The sequence below is a fragment of the Arachis hypogaea genome, chromosome 18 (assembly GCF_003086295.3).
Source record: "Arachis hypogaea cultivar Tifrunner chromosome 18, arahy.Tifrunner.gnm2.J5K5, whole genome shotgun sequence".
In the NCBI taxonomy this organism is placed as follows: domain Eukaryota; kingdom Viridiplantae; phylum Streptophyta; class Magnoliopsida; order Fabales; family Fabaceae; genus Arachis; species Arachis hypogaea.
This window is the reverse complement of record NC_092053.1, coordinates 116,580,430-116,605,222: the sequence shown is the minus strand read 5'-3', so window position 1 is coordinate 116,605,222 and position 24,793 is coordinate 116,580,430. Positions and strand designations below refer to the sequence as shown.

At 36.3% G+C, this 24,793-nt stretch overlaps 1 protein-coding gene and 1 non-coding gene across 2 annotated transcripts; both read left to right on the top strand.

Moving 5' to 3' along the window:
* The first annotated feature begins 9,540 nt into the window (after positions 1–9,540).
* Positions 9,541–12,286, top strand: LOC112770862 (N-terminal acetyltransferase A complex catalytic subunit NAA10). Its single transcript, XM_025815332.2, has 2 exons — positions 9,541–10,073; positions 11,691–12,286. Exons 1-2 carry the CDS (start codon positions 9,774–9,776, stop codon positions 12,012–12,014), a joined length of 624 nt encoding a protein of 207 aa, XP_025671117.1. The 5' UTR covers positions 9,541–9,773; the 3' UTR covers positions 12,015–12,286.
* Positions 12,287–14,628: 2,342 nt separating this feature from the next.
* On the top strand, positions 14,629–14,746 carry LOC112774800 (U5 spliceosomal RNA). Its single transcript, XR_003189260.1, has one exon. It is a non-coding gene; the product is annotated as a U5 spliceosomal RNA (small nuclear RNA).
* Positions 14,747–24,793: the final 10,047 nt, after the last annotated feature.

The window sequence follows — 24,793 nt, the reverse complement described above, 5'->3', positions numbered from 1 at the left end:
TAAATAATACAAACTGTGATGACTCCTTCTAGAGGGGATTTTGGAGATTAGATTTCTGTATATGTGTCCCTTTGGGTTTCCTTTGGGGTTTTCCTTATTTTATCATATGTATATATTGCTATACTCGGACCGGTTATCTTCGCAACCGGGTTTTGAGTCTTGATATTCCCGTTTTTGACACTCTTTATATATATGATCTTGCGTTAGCTTATCCTTTGCTCGTTGCGTTATCGATCGGAGTGTTGCGCGTTCGAGTTACGGTTTTTGTTTACCCCTTTTTCTAAAAAGGCTCCTAGTTAATATCAATCATTCATACTACTATACATACTAAATTTTTGTCTTAGAGGTCGTAATACCTTGCCATCTCTGAATTATGACTTAAGCATAAGACTCTGTATGGTAGGGTGTTACACTTAACAGTTTCTCCATACATATTTCACACCCTATTTACTGCTTGCTTTATTAAATTTATGAATTATTGTTTAATGCTTCTGAATACCAAAACACTCTTTTCTGTTTGTCTAACAAAGTAAATTAATCAACCATTGTTGCTTAGTCCATCAAACCTCGTGGGATCGACCCTCACTCACCTGAGGTATTACTTGGTACGACCCGGTGCACTTGTCGGTTAGTTTGTGGGTTATAAAATCTGCACCAAGTTTTTGGCGCCATTGCCGGGGATTGATAGTGATTAACAACTATTAGTTGTTTGATTGCTTAGATTAGGCATTTTAGTTTTAATTTTATTTAAATTTTGCTTTAGTATTTTCGAAAAAAAATTAAACAAAAAAAATTTAGCACTAATATTTTTCTTAATTTCTGAAATTAAGTTTGGTGTCCTCTTAGTTGTTTTATTCTTCCTAGTTATTTTATTTATTGAGTTTAAATTTCCTTTATGTTCTTTCTTCTTTGTTTGCCTGTTTACCACATGGTGCATTTAATTCTTTTTGGTGTTTTGTGCTAAGAAAAATAATGGAGAAAGATCACATAGGTTACTACTCACACCCAAGGAGTGATTCATATTATTATGAATGGGGGAACTACCCAAATTTTGGTTGGTAAATTCAAAACCAAAGAAACTTCAGTGTTCCATGTTCCAACTATCAAGAACCATTATCTCCATATTCATATCAAGAACCATCATCTCCATATTCATACCAAGAACCACCTCTTTATCCATATCAAGAACTATTATCTTTCTACCCATATCAAGAGCCACTATCTACATATCCATACCAAGAACCATCATCTTTTTACTCTTATCAAGAATCATCATCTCCTTCTTATTCATATCAAGAGCCACCATCTCCTTATTCATATCAAATACCATAAGATCTTGAGCTTCTCATGAAAGAATTCATACATGATATAAAGACGAGTGTCAAAAATGTAGAGAAACATGTGTAGTCGATTATCAAGTCCCAGGAAGAGGAACAAGCAAATTCCTTCACAAGACATATAATGCAAGATCCTATAGAAGAAAGTGAGGAAATCAATCAAAGAAGTTTATACTCCAATGAATTAGAGAACTTTCCACCCTCACACATGGAAGAAGAGGAAGATGCACAAACAAAGGAGGTTGTAAGGGATGAAAATAATTATGGGAATCTACACTCCAATGAAGTAGAGACTGGCATAGAGAGTGAGTTTATTGAACCACCAATTCAAGAAGTTCTTGATGAAGGGTACACTCTAACTATCACACAACACCCAAATTTTGAAATCAAAGAAGTAAAGGAAACCAAGGAAAGCACTGAAAAGGGGATTGTGACCAAGAAATAGAAGAAAATATCCATGAAAAAGAGAAGGTCAGAAAAAAATAATCCAACCTCTACACCAACAAGTAAGGTGAATCAAGTTCATCACAATAAAAGAAAGATTGTTCGGAAGAATTTATATCAGGGAGCACTAATTTTCACCTCCCCCTGGAGACATTTCTTTTAACCAACTGGAAGAAGAGGAAGAAAATTCAACAATCAAGTGTCAAGCTAGTGACATTAAAGAAGCACTTATCGGGAGGCAACCCGATAATTTCGTATCCTTAGTTATTTTTCGTAGTAGTGATTTTCTTATTTATTTGATTTCTATTGAGTTTTTACTGTTTTTCTTTCGTTTTACGTGTGTTCTGATCATGCAGCCATTTTAGAACAGGAACCGAACACTTCGAGAAGGATTATATTTCAAAAAAAAAAAAAAGAGCACACGACGTGCAAGCGTCGCTGACGCGTACGCGTCCTATGTGTGTGCGTGAAAAATAAAAGTTAATAGAGAGTTGAGTAAGAGTGGCGCTGGAACTATGTTTTGCGCACAAACAAGCCCACGCGTGCGCGTCGCTTGCGCTTTTTGCCACCCACGCGTGTGCGTCCCTGACGTGTACGCGTGACCCTGAAAATCGGCCTCAATGAGTGTTTGGACAGAGAGTTATGATGACTTAGGGCTGCAATTGTGCTAGAGGCACAAACTTGATCACGCGTACGCGTCCCTGACGCGTGCGCGTCCTTTCCACAAATAGCCATCCACGCGTGCGCGTGCATGATGCGCACGCGTCATATGAGAATTTTGGTTCCCAGGCCACGCGAACAGAGAGTTGTGCGTGCGCGCGGCCGCTTACGCGTCACTTTCAAAATCGGGCGACCCACGCGTACGCGTGCTGTACGCGTACGCGTGCTGTACGCGTACGCGTGCTGTACGCGTACGCGTCGCATGTGCTGCACAACTCCACTAGTTCGCCGCCTAGTTTTGATTTTCATTCTCTCTCCCTCCCAAATCCTAATTCTCTCTTGTTCTTTTATCCTTTTATTCTTCTTTCATCATACTATTTTTTTATGTCTTTTTTTTATGTCCCTCCCTGTTTTCAGTTCTTCTTTGCTGGAGGACAAGCAAACCTTTAAGTTTGGTGTTGTGTCGCTTCGCTTGTAACTTTTCTGTTTATGGCACCAAAGGGAGGCAAATCACGTTTACGGAGGAGCATAGTCTAAAGAATGAGACGGCCACTAGGATAACTGAGGTGGTTGAGTTCCTTTCATTCTATATCTCCTCCCATTCTTATTATGTTATATTCCTGTTTTCCATTATTTTACTTGGTTTCTGCATGATCCTTTGTTATTTCAATTCTTAGGTTCTAGTAAATTAGTTATTTTTATTCTGTTATTCAATTTTAATTTTGAAAAGTGTCTCATGTATTGCCCACTGAGCTTGAAATCAAAAAGAAAGAAGAAAAGATGTAATGCATGAGAAATTGAGTTTAACTTTTTTTAGCGTAGTCTCATTTATTCAAATGTGGTGGTATTTTCTGTGACTCTGAATGCATGACATAAACAGTGCATTTTTAAATTTGAATCAAAGAATGTTGATGTATAAGGAACAAGGATTTAGAGAATTATTATGACTTCTCTGAAATAAATAAAAATTTAATCCTTGAAGCAAAAGAAACAGCAAAAAAAAAGGATATAAAAGCAAGGTCCAAGGCTCTGAGCATCAATAACTAGGAAAGTCAGACATGATTAAAAGCTCAAAGAGTTGTTTTCCTAGTCATATGCTTGTGGTGTTCTTGTGTCAAGTAATCCTTGAGATAAAACATTTATAGTCAAGATCAATTGCAATTAACAGAGTATGCCAAAGGCTTTGAGCACCACTATCTGGGAGTAACTGAAAGGAAAATTAGAACTTAAAGAGAGTTCCCTAGTTAAGTGCTTGTGGTGTTTCTGTGTCAAGTGAAGCTTGAGACAAAATATTTAAAGTCACGGCTAGGCTCAAGGTGCAAAGCACCAAAGAAAAGAGAATCAAAGAAAAATTGTTGTGTTCAAGGGTTAAATTGAGTTACAAAAGATCAGAGAATTCATAATATTATCCGGATTCTAATTCCGAATAACAGTGACATCCTCCTGATTCAAAGGAGAGTGAGATGCCAAAACTATTCAAGATTGTAGTTATAAACCCCATTTTTAGAAGAGACATGAGCATAACTGAACTCTCACCTCTCGTGCAAATTCACATCTTAATCATGTACTAATTTTGGTTGCTTGAGGACAAGCAACAATTCAATTTTGGTGTTGTGATGCGTGAGCATCTTTCCCATCTTTCCCTAGTGAATTTGCATTTAAATTGTTGAGTTTAACCAAGAATTAATTTTTTTAGCCACTATGGATGCTACTTTGAGTCTTGTGCAATTCTGTTTATTTTAGGTAGCATTTGGTTAGATTTTATGGAGTTTCCACAGAAAAAGAGAAGAAGGCTATATAGAGCAGGAATGGCCTAGAGGATGGAGAGCAAGTTTGCACAAATCGAATCAGCACAAGAATTAAAGGAGATGACAGTGAGGAGCGATGCGTGCGCGTACCTGACGCGTGCGCGTGACACACGAAGAAGACCATCGACGCGTACGCGTGACTGACGCGTACGCGTGACATGCGTCATGTGCAGAAAACGCTGATTGCTGCAATTAATTCGAATTTAAACTTTGTTTTATTTAAAAATAGGAAAAGATATTATTTAGTTTTAGAAAATAGATTTTAAATTAATTAGGATTAGATATAAAAGAGGAAAGAAACTTCTCTTCTGGGGGGATTCCAGATTCCAATTAGTTAACTTTTTATTCTACCTCAGCCCAATTTACAATCCTTATTTTCTCTCTGAACCATGAGCAACTAAACCTCCACTGTTAAGGTTAGGAGCTCTGTCTATTGTATGGATTGATACTATTATTTTGCTATTTTAATTGATGTACGGATTTATATTTCAAGAATTGTTTTCGTTCTTTATCTAATGAATTTGGGTGGAACGGAAGTATGACCCTCTTTCTAATTGAGTTCTTGTATAACTTGGAAAAGCTCTTTACTTGAACAACAGCTTGAAAATAAGTTCTCCTAAATTCTAATTATCTAGACTTAACGGGATACGTGACATATAATCCTCTTATATTTGGGTAATTAGGATTTTTGTGGCATATAAACTAGAATTGAACTTCACCCTCTAATTGGAATTAATTGAACAAGGAATTGGCGGTTGATGAATTTTAGAGGAGACTAGAAAGGTCTAAGGAATTAGGGTCTAGTCACATATAGTTTGCCATGAATTAAATCTTGCATGATTAAAATAGTTAATAAGAAAAGTCAATCCGGAAAATAGATAACTCTGAAGTCTTAATAGTTTCTCTATACATATTTCACACCCTGTTTACTGCTTGCTTTATTAAATTTCTGAATTATTGTTTAATGCTTCTGAATACCAAAACACTCTTTTCTGTTTGTCTAACTAAGTAAATTAATCAACCATTGTTGCTTAGTCCATCAATCCTCGTGGGATCGATCCTCACTCACGTGAGGTATTACTTGGTACGACTCGGTGCACTTGCCGGTTAGTTTATGGGTTATAAAATCTGCACCACCAAACTCAAACAATCCCCAGCAACGGCACCAAAAACTTAGTGCATGATTCCCCACACTTCGTACAATTATACCAACAAGTGCACTGGGTCGTACAAGTAATACCTGAGCGAGTCAGGGTCGATCCCACGAGTATTGTGGTTTGAAGCAAACTATGGTTATCTTGTAGGTCTTAGTCAGGCGGATAGAAGAGTTGTTGGATTTGAATGCATAAGAGGAATAGTTTATAAAATACTTTGTAAATTAAATTATAATTAGGGATAAGAAGATGGTTAAGGCTTGGAGTTGCTATGTCCTTTTAAATTAACTCTGGTCTTACTGTCTTCTTCAATTGTGAATGATTTCTTCTATAGCAGGCTGTATGTGATTGACGCTGGTTTGAACAGCCGTCAATACTCCTCCAGATCTGAACCCCAGGGTTAGTGTGGATCCATTCTGATTGAGGGTGAAGCTCCTGCAGTCCACTCTTCTTAATGATCCTACTCAAAATGCCACAAACAAGATCGAATCTTCCGGATCAGAGAATTTTGCACGTTTGGGTTCTAGCCTCTACCACGAGACCCTAATCTCCCCGTAAATCGGCTGAACTGGTGTCTCGAGAAGTCCCCAACGAAGTCGTGGATTAGCCGTCTGAGATATGTATAGTCAAGCTGGCGGTTCAATGCTTTCCACTGAAGTATTCACACGAACCCAAGTAGACACGGGTGGTTGTCAGGCACGCGGTCCTAGTATGATGAACGGAGCTGGTTGTCACGGACCATCCCATTCACCATGTTGAAGAACAAATATACATCTTTGAATTAAATCAAACACGGATTGAAGAGAAACAATAGTACTTTTATTAATTCATAGAACTCAGCAGGGCTCCTCTCGTCAACCTAGGAGGTTTAGAAACTCATACTGATAGAGAATACAATGATAGAAATGAAAATATAGTGTAAAGTGGCCGAAGATCCCTTAACAAAGAGTGATCTTCTACTTTAAAAACTAAACTAATGACTAGTAAGGGTAAAACAGTCTTTTTAGTGCTAAAATCCACTTTTGGGGCCCGCTTGGTGAGTGTTTGGGTTGAACTTTGATGAGATCCATGTGCTATGAGGCCTCTAGGGCGTTGAATGCTGGCTAGGGGGTCCTCCCAGGGTGTTTGGATGCTGGTCTCTTCTCCTTGGGCGCTGGACGCCTGAAAGGGGGTAGGAGGCTGGCATTGGACGCCAGTTTTGAGCCTTTTAATCTGAAGCAAAGTATAAACTATTATATATTGATTGAAAGCTCTGGAAGTCAGATTTCCATAGCCGCTGAGAACGCTCCATTTAGACTTATGTAGCTCCAGAAAAGCTCTTCCGAGTGCAAAGAGGTCAAATCCGGACAGCATCTGCAGTGCTTTCTCTATCTCTGAATCAGACTTTTGCTCCAACTCCTCAATTTCAGCCAGAGAATACCTGAAATTGCATAAAAACACACAACTTATAGTAGAATCCAAAAATATGAATTTAATACTAAAACCTATAAAAACCTAATAAAACTAAATAAAAAATGCTAAAAACTATATGAAAATGATGCCAAAAAGTGTATAAAATATCGGCTCATCATTGTTCATAATATCATATATGTAATTTGCAAGAAAATAATGAGGAGTAAGCTTTAAAAATACTTTTTTTGGAAGAAATCTTCTTTTTATTGTTGTAGTTTGTTATTCAAAAGGCTTGGATTTTTTATTTTAATAAATAAAATAAATGTAAGAATTACCAAAATAAAAAATTTAAAAATTATTTACCAATTTAAATTCTCCTCTCATATCTCGTTTACAGTGTAAACAAGATATACACATGTCAGCATAATATGTAAACGAGATACAAGAAGACAAATTTTCAGCTGCTATAAAAGGATGTGTAACACTTGGTATTCTCCACAAACATTTTGTATCATTTTTCTGTTTTTTCTCACGAAAACAAGGCAACAATGGCCAGTAACAGTGTATATATAGTTGTGTGTGTGTATCCCAATTATCGTATGAAAATTGGCGACAACGAGGTGACATTTGAGTGTGAGAATCCGATATTATAGGTTGCTGGCACCCATGGGTAACGGAGTTTTTCGGTTTCGACTATTCTGACTTCAAGGGGACGAGAATGTGCGACTGATGTTCGACATCCATGGGGATCATGACAGAACATGTAATGGAGCTTTCCGCCGAGGTGGGAGATAGTGGTCGTGGTGGTTCTGTACACTCAACCTATGTACAGGACGACTAACCTCTCCCACCACCGCTCATTCATGTCGCCATTCCATTGGAGGAGGCGGAGGAGGGAGAGGAAGAGTCGGACAAAGATTACGTGGCGGATAGTGCAGACAGTGATTCTTCTAAAGGCGGCGATGAGGATGAGTTTGTACCGGAGACGCCTGCCCAGACTGTGGCGCACCATGTCCTGCCTCCACCTCACCTAATTCCGGCGCTACACAAGGTGCCAAGTCACTATCACAGTCTGGATCTGGACGCCATGCATGAGAAGATTCCTTTTTCTAACACCGGTGAAGAGGATTACAACTTAGACGGCGGGGTGGAGTTTCGGGTCGGCCACAAGTTCAAATGCCGAGAGGCAGTGCTGCAGGGTGTGAAGAACCATAGTATTCGCAGGAGTGCTGAGTACTGGGTGATCGAATCGGATTGGTTAAAGTGCCATGTGCAGTGCCGTCCAGGCTAGCACAACCGAGCCTCAAGAAAATGCCCTACACTCCCCGAAGTCTCGGAGAAGAGGGAGCCAACGCAAGTGCACCAGGTTGTTGGACTTGTCTGTCATCAGATATCCTCCGATCAGTAACATAATATAGCACCTGGCGTACTGTCGGAGGGTGTCTGGGTCGTCCGTGGGGGGCATTTGGCAGACACAATTCCGTATCCATACAAGCTTGAGCGTGAACGACTCCTTTCTTTGCGCAGCCTGCTGTGGTTCCACTAGAGGCCTGGCACCAAGCAACTGCTCCACCAATGCCCACGTCTCAGTATGGTACCACCTACCGAAGTCACGGAGGCATCCCCAACGGGGTTTCCTTGTGCACGTAAGCCTAGATGGTACGCCATGTCCTGCAGGGTGATAGTGACCTCACCCCACGGGAGATGAAACGTGTGCGTCTCCGGACGCCATTACTCCACGAGTGCCGAAATCAGGGAATTGTCAAAAGTGAAATCCTTGAGGGGCACCGTGTTTCCGAATCCAGCCTCAGCCAGATACGGGACAATGGCGTCGGGTGGAGGAAGAGTATGGCTCACTCGTCGGGGTAGTAGAAGCCGAGACCTCTAAAGAATATACAAAAAAATTCAGCCTTATAAAGAAATAATCTTACATTTTTGGTTTATTTATTTCTTATAATTTTTTTTTTTTAGTTTTGCAATTAGAACAATTTAACATGATATAGAAAACATTAAAGTAAAATAAATATTTCTTTGTTACTTACATCTACTTCTACTTAAGAACATATTTCTATGTTTCTAACTTACACATATTTCTAAATTACATAGTGCATACTAAACAAACTTTGCACAAGCAAATAAAGTTTTAAATTCCTCCTAGAGACTTACTACTAAACCTGCCAACTACGTTCTGGTTCTTCAGGATTACCTTAACCATGGCCACATACTTAGATTGAAAAAACAGAACAAAACTAACGTCAAAGTCCGCCGCCCTGGCGTAATGCAACGTCTCATTCAGCCTGTTGATGTCTCCGTCGTTCCCCCCTTGGCGCGCCATCGCAGTATCAGTCGAAAATAGGGTGAGAAAAGGATAAAAGAGAGGAGAAAGTGGTTGACAAGGTCAAACTGGGGCCCAGAATGACGCTGTGAATGACATATACTTATAAACGAGATAAGACACGTCAGACTGCCACGTTTACACTATAAACGAGATACGTGAAAAGTTATCTTGTTTACACTATAAATGAGATATAAGAGAGAAATTTAAATCGGTAAATAATTTTTAAATTATTTAATTTTAGTAATTATTACATTTATTTTATTTATTAAAATAAAAAATGCAAAAAGGCTTCCTATTCAAATTTTTAGCTAAAATTATTAATTTCTTATCTACTAATTTAGATAATTCAAATATTTTTTTCTCTTAGTTCTTCTAATTCACTTAATGACTCGCCTTTTATCATAAGCGATGATTTTAAAATGTGACTAAACTAACATGCTGGTAGAAGAAAATGAAGTACTTAACGAAAATAATTTTTTAAAGACGAATGTAATTCAAATGTGAAATTGGAAGAAATAATTCCACCATTTATTCACTGTGAATTAGGTCAATAAGGCTGGTTCGGCCCCAAATAGAGCTCTCACTCTCACATCACAAGTCCCTAACCCTTGCTTGAGGAATTATCATATCAACAGGCTCGATGGTATGCATAAGGAAGGCAACGGTGGATGACCTGCTAGCTATGCAGGCATGCAATCTCTTCTGCCTGCCAGAGAACTACCAGATGAAATACTACCTCTATCACATCCTCTCCTGGCCCCAGCTTCTCTACGTCGCCGAGGACTACAACGGCCGCATCGTCGGTTACGTCCTCGCCAAGATGGAAGAGGAGACTTCCGAGTGCCACGGCCACATCACCTCCCTCGCCGTCCTCCGCACCCACCGCAAGCTTGGTCTTGCCACCAAGCTCATGACGGCTGCTCAGAACGCCATGGAACAGGCGAGTTTCTTATTATCAACTGCTTATGATTTTGTCCCCTTCGATTTCGTTCTCTTTGCGATTTTGTGGTGATTCCCTTGCAAAATCACAGGAAAGAAATTCTCTCAACTTTTGTAGGATTGATCTCATTTTGAATTGATTACGGCTATTAGGTCTTTATTTTGTTGAGTCCGTCTTTTGTCGAGTGTCTTTTGTTGAGTCGTTATTTTGTGTTATTATTTATCTTCTAACAAGCTCTACTTTACTTTGTTGAGAGAAAAGTTATATATCATATATGTTCGGAGAATTGATAAAATTTCACTTATTATGGTATAATTGAGTTTAACTCATAATCAATTATAAATTTTAGTTAACGGGAAAATGTACATAATTGATTTTGATCCACCATAATTGATTACGGGTGCATCAAACTGGGGGAATAATCTAAACATGCTCTAATTAATGTTGGAGACACTTTGATATGTTGTTTCTGCTCTGAAATTGCTGGAATTGAGTTACTCATGGTTTCTGTTTTATGTCTCTACTACTATCCCCATTTAAATTACAGAATGGTCACCTTGATTTCATTCTTCTTGGGGTTTTGTGCTGATTCCTTTGCAAAATTCTAAAATAAAGCGATTTGTAATTAACTAATGTGGAAAACAAAAATGAGTGACACTTTGGTATCTGATTAATCACTTTGCTACTGAATATTGTAGTTTCTGACTTTCTTTCTGAAGTTGCTGGAATTGAGTTATGCCATGGTTTCTGTAAGAGAAGCATTTTATATTTCTACTACTATCTGTGTCCCCATTTTAATTGCAAATTGTCACTTTCATTTCATTATATGTGGGGTTTGTCGTTTTTCCTTTGCAAAATCATAAAAGAAGTTTTGTAATTATTCATTGTTGAAAACGAAATGAATGTCACTTTGGTATCTAATTAGCGATTTTGCTACTCAAATTGTTGTTTCCATTAAAAGATTTTCGGAAGTTGAAGATTTGAATTACAGGTTTCTTATAGGAGTTAGTTCTTGCAATTGAATGGTTGCATACAAAAAGAAAAATGTTTTTAAGGGTTTAATCTTGATGTTATTGGCAATCTCACGAGTGGAATTATTTTCTTCCTCAGCTTGTCTGTCAATCTGTTTGGTTTTCAGTGAGCAAGTTCTGGATTTCATTTGCAATTCAAAAAATGCTTGCCAGCGCTTGGTTTCTCTGTAGTTACAAGTTTGGTTATTATGAAATTAGAGATATTGTAAGGGTATATATCTAACCAATAAGGGTTAGGTGTGGTGGTAAGCAAGTTGGTCTTTAGGGTGATGACCAAAGGTTGAACTATGAAAAACGCCTTCGTAGTTACAACAACACATAGTTGATTGTTTCATACCGTCTTTGTGAATACTGTCAAAGACAAAAAAAATATTTGCTTTGTAAATGTTGGTTTAGTAAATGTTTTTCCAATTTTCTCTCGCTTTCTTTATGACTTCAGTTAGCAAGCCATTTAAGTTCAAACATTTTTATTAGATGCTAATTTTTGTAATCACTAGTCAGTGTAGTTATCATAAAGTTGTATATATGTGCTTTATAGAAGGGGCTTAGTATATGAATTGCGAATTGTGGGTACCAAATGTGACAGGTGTTTGGTGCTGAGTATGTCTCCCTACATGTCAGAAAGAGCAATCGTGCTGCATTTAATTTGTACACAGAGACATTAGGTTACAAGATTCATGATGTGGAAGCGAAGTATTATGCAGATGGGGAGGATGCTTATGACATGAGGAAGCAGCTCAAGGGGAAGCAGACACATCAGCATCAGCATCATCATAGTGGGGGTCATCATCACCACCACCACCACCACCACCACCATCACCATCATCATCATCATGAGCATGGTGGTGGCTGTTGTTCTAGTGAAGCAAAGGCAGAGAAGACAGAGACCAGAAATGCAAAGGCCACTTGATTGTGAGAGCAATTTTCCTTCATTTTGTTTCTTTGGATTTTGTTGTTGTTGTTATGGAAGAAACTGGGTCAGTGGCCAGTTTTGAATGGTCGAAATGGGTTGTCATTGTCTTCTGTACTTGTAGATTTATTGGTGTTTGTTGACGATTTTGTCTTAATATGACCTTTTACTACTTTTACTTTATGATGCTTGAATAGACATGCTGCATTTCAGCTTATCTGCAGATTTATCACTTGGAAATAATTTCGAAACTATTGATGGTTCTGAAGAAATTATGTCCATGTACTTTGTTGATATGCCTTTCTTTCTCTTTTTCCCCCTCCTTTTGTTCTCTCTCCCTTTTGTTCTCTCTCTCTCTCTCTCTCTCTCTCTCTCTCTCTCTCTCTCTCTCTCTCTCTCTCTCTCCGGTTTAACAGTTATTTTTTTTAGTGTTTCTTTCATAGTCCACTCTTGTGAACGAGGTTAGTAAATGAAGATGATTAATAGTTAGATTCAGTATTTTTACTTCTGATTTATGTAACTCAGAAAGGATAGCTTGGTGTTTGTGGAGAGTTCCTTTTTGTTACGGTTGAAAAATATGACCATTTCCCAACTTATAATTTTAGTAGTAGTTTGCTTGTTGATCAATAACTTCTCTATGGAGATTGCCAATATTTGCTCTACATTGGATTTTGACCTGGCTAAAACATCCATGGATGTCATGGGCTGTGGATGGTAGAAAGGGAAAGCGAGTGTTTGGTTTAACCACCTAAAGTATTTCAAAGCAGATACTTTTCTGCGTTAATATTTCTCTTGCCTTTTGTTTTTGGTTATGAATATCTTGTGTCCTCTCAACAATTGGATGCTTGCTCAATCATCATTTTCACTTTTTTTTTCCTTTTTTTCTATTTGATATTAGACACCCATTTTTATCTTTTTCTTCATTTGTCGGATGCAACTAGGTGTCTAGTTGAGTAGGAGAGGATTTGACATTCAGCTATAGGTGTAAGAGAGGTTAATTATAGGTCCTTCATGAGGGGAGAGAATTGAGAGAGGAATGCGGCAATATAGTAGTTAGATAGAGTATGTTAGGAATAGATTACATGTGAGTACTTTTGTTCGAGTCTTTGTTTGCTTTTTGTTTTATTTATTTTGTTTTTAATAAGTTTCACGTCTATTACTTTTAAAAAAATAATTAAATGTTAGTATTTTTGTATGACCAAGATTTTTTCAATTGCTCATTTATGTATAACTAGATCTTTTTCTGATTTTTTTTTTATATGTTTAAACTATCTAAGGCGAGACTTCACTAATTTTTTCAACAATAAACGTTATTCTAGTCTCCCATATTTTCTTTCATTATTCGCTAGGCATATATGGTTACTCATCCATTAAAACATCCTCATTTTGGTCACATTAAATCTATGTTTATATTATTTTTGACGTCTAATACTCCTTTCTACACAACATAACTAATTTAATAGTACTATGATAAAATTTACTTTTAAATTTTAAAAATATTTTTTTGTCATAGACAAAACTTAAATCACTAGCCATTTTGACAAACTTGCAGGGACGGATCTAGAAATATTATTATGGGGTCCAATAACATATATGATATTAAACCAATAACATATATGATATTAAAAAATTATGCAAAAAATTATAAAATGTAAGGTGTATTATAAAAATAAACCGATAGAGAATATATTTTAAAGTACAAAAAATGTATGTACTTTTTACTAACGAAATGGTCGATTATTCGTATCATAAAATTTATCGATAATAGAATCTGTGTTAAAATTTTCAGCAATTTTCTTTTTAATATAATTAAAAGACAATTAGCAAAAAATTCATCTTTCATCTTATTTCTGAGTTATTCTTCACAATATTCATAGCTGAAAAAGATCTCTCAGTTGTAGCAGTTGAAACAACGAGAATTAATACCAAATGAATCAAGAAGAACGATCACAAGAAAAAAAGGAATTCACTTTATGAAATTTAAAAAATTTTGTTTAATTAAAAAATATTAGTAATAATATCTTTTTCAGATTTTTTTAATATTATTACTTACTTTTTAAATATTAGAAATTATTAATATTTAGATTAGACTAAACTTTTATTTATACTAAACTAAATACTAAATATATTTTTAAAAAAATAAATTATATTTAATAACTTATTATTATTTTTTTTTTAAAAGTCGGGGCCGAGACCTCCCCTAAGTCTCCCTAAGTAGTAAGAATAAGGAACTAAATTTGAATATCAAAATTGCAAATTTTACACGGTATCTTCCAAAACTTTTAATAAAGATGTGAGAAATAAAGAAAAAGGAAGTGCATCATATTGACCTCATTCATAATGGATTGTCTTTCAAATACTAATTGTTGAATATTTTGTCAACTCTTATATTGGCTTGTGGCGGCAGGCACAATTTCTCGTTGAAAAACACATTATACCTTTCTAAGAAAGAACATGGAATTATAAGCCTGATAAATGAAATGCAGTAAGGCAACGAGTTTTGACATTTTGCAGGGGCTTGTCTTTTAATAGGTCTCACATCGATGAAGCCACTTATGCTTCTCACATGAGAGTTATTACAAATAGTAGTGTGGACAGCACCACCAAACCACGCAGCCACGCATTATGTACAAAGCGAACTATTCTTTCGCCTTTTACTAAAGAATACCGTGTACATGTTGCATTAAGTGGCATACGCCAATTTTTGAAGGGTTTTCTCCTATTTTAGGAGTTGCCCACAATAATAGTTATAAATTTTGTTAATTTTTGTTAATAAATTTTAAATTTTAAATATTTTGTAATATTTAGGAATATAATGTACATGTTGCATTAAGTGGCATACGCCAATTTTTGAAGGGTTTTCTCCTATTTTAGGAGTTGCCCACAATAATAGTTATAAATTTTGTTAATTTTTGTTAATAAATTTTAAATTTTAAATATTTTGTAATATTTAGGAATATAATGTACATGTTGCATTAAGTGGCATACGCCAATTTTTGAAGGGTTTTCTCCTATTTTAGGAGTTGTCCACAATAATAGTTATAAATTTTATTAATTTTTGTTAATAAATTTTAAATTTTAAATATTTTGTAATATTTAGGAATATAGTACACAAGTAGTTTTTACTTTTTAATGTTTTTTTAATTTTAAAAATATTGTATATAATAAATATTAAAAAAAACAAATGACTAAAATAAAATATTTAGGTTTTAAATTTATTGAAACATAACGAATAAGTAATTTTTTACTAAATTGCGAGAGGAGTTTCACAAATTTCAAATACTGTGTATATGTGGTGTCTTAGTTTCTATATGTAAAATGTACATAAACCGCAACAGGGTTGTATATGTGAAATGTACATAAGGGTTGTATATGTAAAATGTACATAAACCGCAATAAGATTTCTGTGTATATGTGAAATTTGCAGAAACCGCGACAGGTGTCTAACGGTTTATGCTTTAGTATAAAAAAACGCAAAAGGGGTGTAATGAAGAAGACAAAGTTCTTCACGTTTAGTGGATGTTTAGTGGAGTTGGCCATTTTGATTTTGCTAGGGCCGGGACCATAGCAGACGAACGCAGTCTTTACCGGTTCAACGGCGTTGAGCACATTGCCGGCTAGGGGTGGCAAACGGGCCTAAACCCGCCGGGCCGGCCCGCGTAACCCGCCAAAAAAGGCGAGCTGGGCTGGAAAATTGGGACCGCCAAATAGCAAAAGCCCGCTTAACCCGCACCGCTTAAACCGCTGGTTTTGGCGGGCTTTGGCGGGGCGGGGCGGGCTTCTCCGCTGGGCTTAGTATTTTTTTAGCAAGGGATATTTTTATAATTTTTTTTACCAAAACCCAACTTTCCCAACCCAACTTACAAGAGAATGAAGATGAAAATTGGGTGTTTTAGATTATGTTTGTTTTGTTTTAGAGACAATATTGTTAATTATGTTTTGGATTATGTTTATTTTACTTTGGAAACAATATTTATAATTACAAAGACTTTAATGTTTGTGAATACAAAAATTATAATTTGTTTATACTTTTAGAAATTATAATAGTTAAAAGTAAAAAACAAAAGAGATTTTTTTTTATATCTTTATATATATTATTTAATAGTTAAAAGTAAAAAAAAAAAGAGGATATTTGGCGGGCTTAGCCCGCCGGCCCGCCAGCCCGCCGTTAGGCGGGGCGGGCTAAAATTTTGGGACCGCCTCACTAGGCGGGGCGGGGCGGACTTCTGGCGGGGCGGGACGGGGCGGGGCGGGCTTCCCCGCTTGCCACCCCTATTGCCGGCAGCATCAACGAAGAGATAAATTTATTTTCTTTTAGTTATTGAATTTCATATAACATAAAATGTAGTATTTACCTATTTGGGTGTAGTAGTTAGAACACATAATTTAGGATTGCCAGTTTAGATTTCAAAGTTAAGACGTAAAATTTAAAGGTAGTATCAAATATTTAAGTAGAATGATATCTTCTTGTATTTGAGATATAGGGTTCAAATTGCAAGGCTTGTAGGGTTGTTTAAGTATCGTATTTGAAAACTAAGATTTAAAATTTTAGCCTTTAAATATGTAAGTTTAAATTCTAATATTATAGTTTTAGTTGTTTAGAGTTTAAAATTTAAAGATTAAATTTTGTAAATAGTGCCTAATGGTTGTATTTTACATTCTTAAATTTTAAAATTATAAGTTTTATAGTTTAGTTTTTTAAATTTAAGATTTAAATTTTAAAATTATAAGTTTAGTATTTGATCATTTTAAATTAAAGATTTGAGCCTTATATTTAAGTTTTGTTATTTTAAATTTATTATCGTAGGACTTATGGATTTAAAAGTTGGACATTTATCACTTGTTGTGTGATACATTTAGAAGCGTTTCAAACTGATATATAGAAGTTTAGTAATTTTGTTTCCCCAACATAGTAAAATTAGTTTGAAAAATATGTAATTCTGAAGCATAAACTGGCTCGAACATAGACTGACTTCATGGCAAGGATGGTAGGGGTGGCGATAGGTAGTTCCTGAGTTACTATCAGGTGTGGCATTTGATTTGGAAAAACAGAGTTGATTCTGTTTTGAGTATCCCCCGGGTGGCTGATCCCGGGCCATCGGCAGAGTTTTTGGACTGGTGGTACCAGGTAGCCCACAGGTTTCTGTCGCCGGATTCCTTATTTGCCGATCCCAGGGCGGAGGAGATCCCTGATGATGCATCCAGAGAGGGTCGTCCCAGGCGCCAGCTCAGGTACTGATGCCGGATATGCCTGATAACAGACGTGTGGAAAGGTGACGACGCATTGGTACACGAGTTACTGACTGGGAGTAGCGATGGCTGAATGAGATGATGTAGGATGAGGAAGCTGGTGGTGACGGAGGAGGACAAGCTGACCATCGTGTTCGTCGTGGACGTGTGAGACGTCGGGGTGGTGGAGCAGGGGTCGTTGCGGCTGGGCCTGGTGATAGCCCTACAGGAGAGCCAGAGGTGGGGGCTCAGGGGGTATGTTTACTCATGCTTCGAGCTCCCAGGTATTCCATGAGAGTGGCCATCAGATGTATGCTGACTTGGCGGGCATGACATTGACCATGGACATGGACGATTATATCGACAGTTCACATTTCTACGCCGACTTCGCAGATCTCATCAGGGATGACAATGCTCAGCATTTTCAGCATCAGATGCCACAGGCTCAGATGCCGGAGTACCCCCCCCCCAATTGGATGAGGTTCAAGGGTACCGCCCACAGATGAAAGAGATTCAAGGGTACCAGTAGCAGATATCAGTTGCTCAGGGGTACCATCCACAGCCACCAGAGATTCAGCCTCAGACTCTGCTATACCAGCCCCAGCCACTAGAGGTTCTGCCTCATACGACCTAGTACTACCCAAAGTTTCATGTAGACCTAAACAAGCTTGCAGCCAACCCATATGATAGTTGGTTCAACATGGGAGGGACGCCTCTGTCTGCATATGGTGTGAGCATGCCTGTTGATCCTCCTGCACTACAACCTCAGAGGCCAGCTAGAGTGAGACGACCTGCTCGGTGTGGTACATGGCCGCATCTCCTTGGAGCATTTGAGGACGACACCTACGACGACGATGAAGACCACCAAGATCAGTAGTTGTTTATCTTATTATTTTCATGTACTTTTGTATGCCTTATTTATGGTTATTTATGTTTACGAACATATACTCATGTGTGGCTTGTTTATTTTCATGTACTTTTGTATGCCTTATTTAGATATCTCATGAACTTTTTGTCAATGAGATTATAGTTGGTATGCTAACTCAGATAGTCGCTATTTATGGTTGGACGCCGAATCATACGTTGATAGTTTGAAATAATGAAGTCAGTTTCTTTTACTCAACATAATCACAAATGTAATGATAATTTACTCAAGAGAATCACAACTACATAAAGAAACACAAATAATAACCACATTACAATAAAACCAAATCAACAACATGGACTAAACATTCAAACCAACAACAACATGGCTAAAACAGGACAACAAAACAAATAAAGAAAGAATAGTAAAACCTAATCACAACGACTTTATGACACCTATGCATCGGCTCCGGCTGCAGATCCTCGCTGAGGGCAACTCCTATGCATCGGCTTACCAGTATCGGCCTCATCCATGGTGTTACAGATTATGGTTGACCTTGGTCGCCCTTCTCTAGCACGTCTCATGTTAGGATCAGGAACGACAGTTGGACCGTCATAAGTTGGCCAGAGACCATCTGGAATAAGAGGGAGAAACCCTATCCGGTATACAATAAACACCTTACTCATGGTATAAACTTCATGAATGTATGTAGCCCAGTGCAGTCGGGACTGAGTACAGCATGCAATCGTATGGAAGCACGGGTAATGGAGAGCCTGAAAATACCCACAGTCACAAATGCGATCCCTGCGGGAAACCCGATACGTACCAAGAGAGAAGTTACTGGTAAGAGTCGTCTCAGCCACAGTATACTCAGATTGATGCCTGTCAAACAGAGTAACAGTGAACCACCTCGAATCTCTCAAGTTGAGCTCTATCACCTTAACCAGCGCCTGGCAAAAGCGGTGCCCAGATCCCAACTGCGCCTCTACTGTCTGTCCTCGGATGACAAAAAGCTCTGGTAGCCTCCTATATGTGGACTTCACCAATGCAGTAACTGGCAGATTTCGTGTCCTTTTCAATACAGAATTAACACACTCGGATATGTTCGTTGTCATGTGGTCGAACCATTTGCCTCCATCCTGGTGCTGGGTCCACTTATCGTACTCCAATCGGTTCTCCCAATCACACATGGCCAGATTCTCAGTCCTCATAATATCAAACCAATAGTCAAACTCTGCCTCAGTCTTGGCATACGCTGCATTCACGAGCAGCCGCCTCGCATCTTGACCCTTGAAACTGATGGCAAAATTAGCTGCAATGTGTTGAATGCAAAACACTCGATATGCATGAGGTGGTAGCCAACCACTGTCAAGTGCCTCCAGTGCAGCCTTAATGCCATTGTGCCTGTCAGAGATCACCAGAATGCCTTCTTATGGGGTCACATGTTGACACAAGTGGGATAAGAAAAAAGTCAGTACTCCGCATTCTCCCCTTCCATAAGTGCAAAGGCAACGAACAAGATATTTGAGTTTCCATCTTGCGCGATAGCCAAAAGCAAAGTCCCGCCATACTTTCCATACAGATGAGTCATATCGATGCTGACTAGTGGCTTGCAATGTCTAAATGCCTCAATGCATGGAGGGAACGTCCAGAAAAGACGATAAAAGTACTCTGTAGACTTATTAACCTGATCACCTACACGTACCGAAAAAGTCTTCAACAATGCCATGGTTCCGTCCATCGTGGCTTGCACACCAAGGATCCAACAGGGCAACTCAGCATAGGACTCTTCCCAATCTGTGTAGATCTGTGCAACTGCCTTCTTTTTTGCCATCCACACCTTGCTATAACAAGGCTTGAATCCATAGGTTGCTTCAGTAGCTTCTTGCAACACCTTTATCGTAACAGCTGCATCCGCCCTAACCAACGAAAAGATACTCGCACGAATGACGTGGTGATCGAGCTATCGGTGGTTGCTCAAAATCGAAGTGGCCAAGCAAGTTTGAGTTCCGTTGTACATTCTAACCTCCCAATTTCCCTTTCACTGCCGAAGTGTGATGCGAATCATTCACGTGCAACTGTTCTTGAACTCCTTGCATCTCCCAGGATACTTCAGATGATCTGACTCCATCACCCGATACTCAACTCCACGACGGATGCTATACTCTTTAACACTCGACACAGCTTTCTCCTTAGTCTGGAAAGATTGGCCAATCAGAAATTCTCCAGAAGGATTTTCTTCGTGTAATCCTTGACCTCCGAAGGTGGGATCTATGTCTGGTTGCTGGCCGACGGCTTCCAAGTTCAACGTTGAGAAATGTAGCGGTTGTTGGTAGGACCCAGAACTGGATGGCCCCTGACGTGCTGGTGGGTTCCTAGGATTATCCTCGTCACTGTCCCCCAATATGTGATCTGGCTCATCGTCCAAATCATCCTCTCGCATCACATTTTCAACCCGATCCGATTCACCGTCACCTAAAAGACCGAAAATAAAATCGGGTGACCTAGCTAACCTAGCTGGAACAGATGGTGGTTCAGCCAACAGACAACCAGATGCAACGACAAGCATCGAGGTAGAAGCACCCCCATCGTCGTCGACTGAGGATTCAGCGCTAATACCCCGGAACTGTCAACACCATCTTCCAACTTGGCATACAGCTCGTGTATTCTCACTTCCGGAAAACTGCGCCGACAATGAAACAAAACTTGCATGTTTTCATCCGACCCTATCACAAATATTTCATACTGCACACCAGTTGACACAACTGCAATCCGAATCTTGTAAAACACCTTCTTCACTCACTTGGCCCCACACAACCCTACCTTTTGAAATATACTCGTCTTTAGCTCTGAAAAAGTATTTGTTGACCGGATAAAAATACTCACCGGTTCTTTATCAGTGAACTTAACACCGTGCTTTTTGCTTTTTAATTTTTCTAGAGCAATGGACTAGAACAAAAAAGCTTTCCTCACTATCTATTTGTGAAGGTGTGAAAATGACCATTTACCATCACACCACTCCCTCCTGGTTGGTATATATAGGCATTTTTGGTGCAAGCATAAACTGCTGGACCCCTATTACAGTTTATGCACATTTTACATATATACAGAAACTGCGAGACCCCTGTCGAGGTTTCTAGCAATTTTGCATATCAACATAAACCGCTGGAGAGGTGTAGCGGTTTATGTACATTTGAAATCTGTGGGACCCCTCTAGCGGTTTATATAGTTTAGTGAAAAATTGTATTTGCGTATACAATATGCAAAAGTTGTATTTCGGTAAATTTGAGGTCCAAATGATTTATTTTAGTCATTTGTTTTATTAAAAAATTGTTATGTTTTATAGAATTAAATTAAATATGTGTAAACTAAAGTTAAATTTAAAAGGTGTTTTATTTAAAATAATTTGTAGTACAAAAAATTTGGATATTGGTGTTGTATAAAGTGACATTTTTATTTGATGGTTTAATTTTTGAATTTATTTTAGTTGAAATGGGATGGTGCTTCAATGTCATTACTTTTCTGGATTGTCATTAGATTTGAAGCATTTGTGCCCAACAATTTTTTTTGCTTCGCCATCAAATAGTACAAAAGTTGTTGTAGCACTTTGATGTGAAACCTTTAATTGAATTCTGAACCTAAAATAAGTATTGGGTTAGTAACTAATAATTTGATAGATGGAATTACCTTATTGTTGGATATTGACCATTGTGTTGTTTGATTACATACCACAAATATAGTTGTCTCCTTTTTTATATGCTTTTTTCTGACACTTTTCACAATCAACAAAGTTCCATCCAAATTTGTCATCAATTTTGTTTAATAGTTACTTAAATTGTAAAGATCTTTTTCTATTCCAATATTCAATTTATGTTATCATTAGGTATATGGTATTTGAGTAAGTATGAATATATGATGCATGTTGTGAGTTTTTTTTTTGTCATACCTGATCATCAGATTCCCATTGCATGGTCATTAGATCTTGGATAGTTATTCGATTTCTAATCATTCTGCTCTAAAGATTTGTGTTGGCATTGTCTTGGCTTGGTATCTCCATTACTTTTTCATGTTGATCAGTCCTATTTAGAATTTTTTTTTATATTTGTTAAATTGAATAATTAAATAAATTAATTAATTTTTGAAAGACTTATTAGTTATGAAATACCCATAAATTAGCTGTACGAATTTTTCAGTTTGTGGATTGATATAAATTTTTGTACTCAAATTTGTGCTAACCGAATAATCACCAAAAGTATTATAATATAATAAGTTATATAAAATAAGATTGTGTTGTATTTGTCTCATTTAATGTATTATATAAAATATAATTCTTTGAACTAAGAAAAACAATAGATATAAATTTTTTTAAAAAATATTGTACCTTTGTATTCACTAATCAATGTTGATGTGAGTGCAACAATTTTTTGGCCCTTTATTTGTGTTGTAATTTCTTTGTTTATCTGACTTGAGAGATTTTTTTACGTGACTTTTAACATGATGTTCTTAAAATTATTAGTATTTTGTAAATAACTATATATGTTCCTAAAATTATTTGTTCTTCTTCTCCTAATGCATATAGTTTTTCAATGACATCTACAATAAAAAGAACAAAAATGTGTAGAATTTTTTTTGAATAAATTATTTTTAATAAGAATGATTGAAATAGTATAAAGTGAAAGTACCTATTAATATTTTTCTTTGGCACACTCTGTCAGACAATGTCTCAAGTAATGTAAATTCAAAATAGTGTTAAAAAATGTTTAAAACTAGGTCTTTAATTTCTTCACAACAGTTGTGACTTGTGAATAAAAAGTTTAGGGTTTAGGGTACTTTTAATTAGTCTATACAAATCATTTGCATAATTTATTTTCAAATTTTTTATAGTATAGACTTTTTCTTCTTGTAATAAATGTTTGAATTTGTTCATCATATTTTTCTTCACAATTACATGAAGAGATGTTCCTTGCAGTGTTAGTAAATCATAGTTAATAATTAGTCAAAAAAATTAATTACATTTATTTTTTTAAGTAGTTATTAGAAAAAGAACAATGAATAGCATATTGAAAGAAGTATAATTTTAATGATATTAAAATATAATTATATATAAAGTATTATAAAATAATATAAAAAGTATAAAAAAATAAAAATAATTAAAGTATTTTTTTGTAAATTTAATTTAAAAATACAATAAATATAATAATTTATTTGTATCTTTTCATTTAAATTGTTTTGTACCTTTTCATCTAATATAATCATTTTTAAGTAAAGAGGTTCTTCTTCATTTGTGGGTGTTAATGTTTTCCAGAGATGAACCACGCAAACTTTGATAAATCAATTATCTGTTTGTTTGGTGATATTGTCCAAAGAATGATGCTCCATTGAGTAAATTTGAGATGTTGTGTAGTTCAAAAATAAATTTCTTGTACTAAATTTGATGTTATTTGAAGGAATAGTGATAAGAGACTTATATAAGTAATTCAAATAGTATGAAATTTGAATATTTGTAACGTAAAATTTATTATGATTAATAATATTATTACGACATTTGTAAAATGAATGTCTATTACATTTAATGAGTTATTTATAAAAATTAATAAATTAATTATTGGAGTTATAAATTTATTTTATTGTTTATAACGGTAAGATATAATAAATATAGGAATATGGATTTAATATCTTTGTAGGTTATAAATTTGGTTAGATGTTATTAATTTTTAATTATTATCATTGGTAATTTTGTCTCCTATTTTAGTTTTTTTTTGTATATATTTTTTATTAGTTTGAAAATAATAGTTGATTTGACAAAAAATGAATGATTAATTTTAAAATATTATTAAATAAATGATGTTAATATATATTAATAAAAAAAAGATATCTTAAAAGTAATGTGGAATGATGTTAATATATATATATTTTGGTTAGGTGGATTGGACAACCCCCAATCCTAGGTACAAGTACTCGGTAGGAGTTGAGCCCGAGACCTTTGAGATAGGGAAGGGACAGAATGCCGTGTGAACTAAGGCTCATTTGACTTTTTTTTAAAATAGATTTTGGTTGAGTGAGGATCTATGTAAGCATTTTAGTAGATAAATGTAAAGTTTTTTAGATTGTTAGACTATGAATCACTTTGCAAATAGAGAAACAACTCGTGGCATACTCAGTACCATAAACAAAATCTGGAAAAAACAATTATGCAATCCAAAGCCCCATAATTTATGGACGAAAAAAGAAAATCTTTTTAACCATGTGTGTTTTGATATATAAATTTGTTTTTGGTATACTGATATATAAAATTTTAATTATTTCTAACTAATAAAGTCTACTAACGGTCCAGATTAAAAAAAAAAAGTGGCTGAGTTTACATCACCCAACAATCACTTATATTATCATGTCAAATCCAAAAAAAGAGTGACTGGCTTCATAAGAAACAAAAGAATGAAAACAAGTTGGCCCAAAAATTCCTAAGCCCAACTTATAATCTAAATCCATCTTTTCACTAAACTGGTTGTTAACTAAGAAGAGAATACAATTCATTTGTATTTGAACCTTTTTTCTACCACCGAACTAACATTCTATCTCTTTTTTCTTTTCTCTTTCACATCATCCATGTGGTTTTTTCCAAAAGTAAGAAATTAACAGGTGAGATGCTAGGTGTTTTTCAGGTATAATAGAGAAAAAAAAGAGA

Excerpts from the sequence above, each read along its gene's own strand:
- LOC112770862 (XM_025815332.2), top strand. The coding sequence starts at position 9,774 with ATGGTATGCATAAGGAAGGCAACGGTGGATGACCTGCTAGCTATGCAG. Across the intron at positions 10,074-11,690 it reads CTCAGAACGCCATGGAACAG|GTGTTTGGTGCTGAGTATGT; the intron begins GCGAGTTTCTTA and ends CAAATGTGACAG.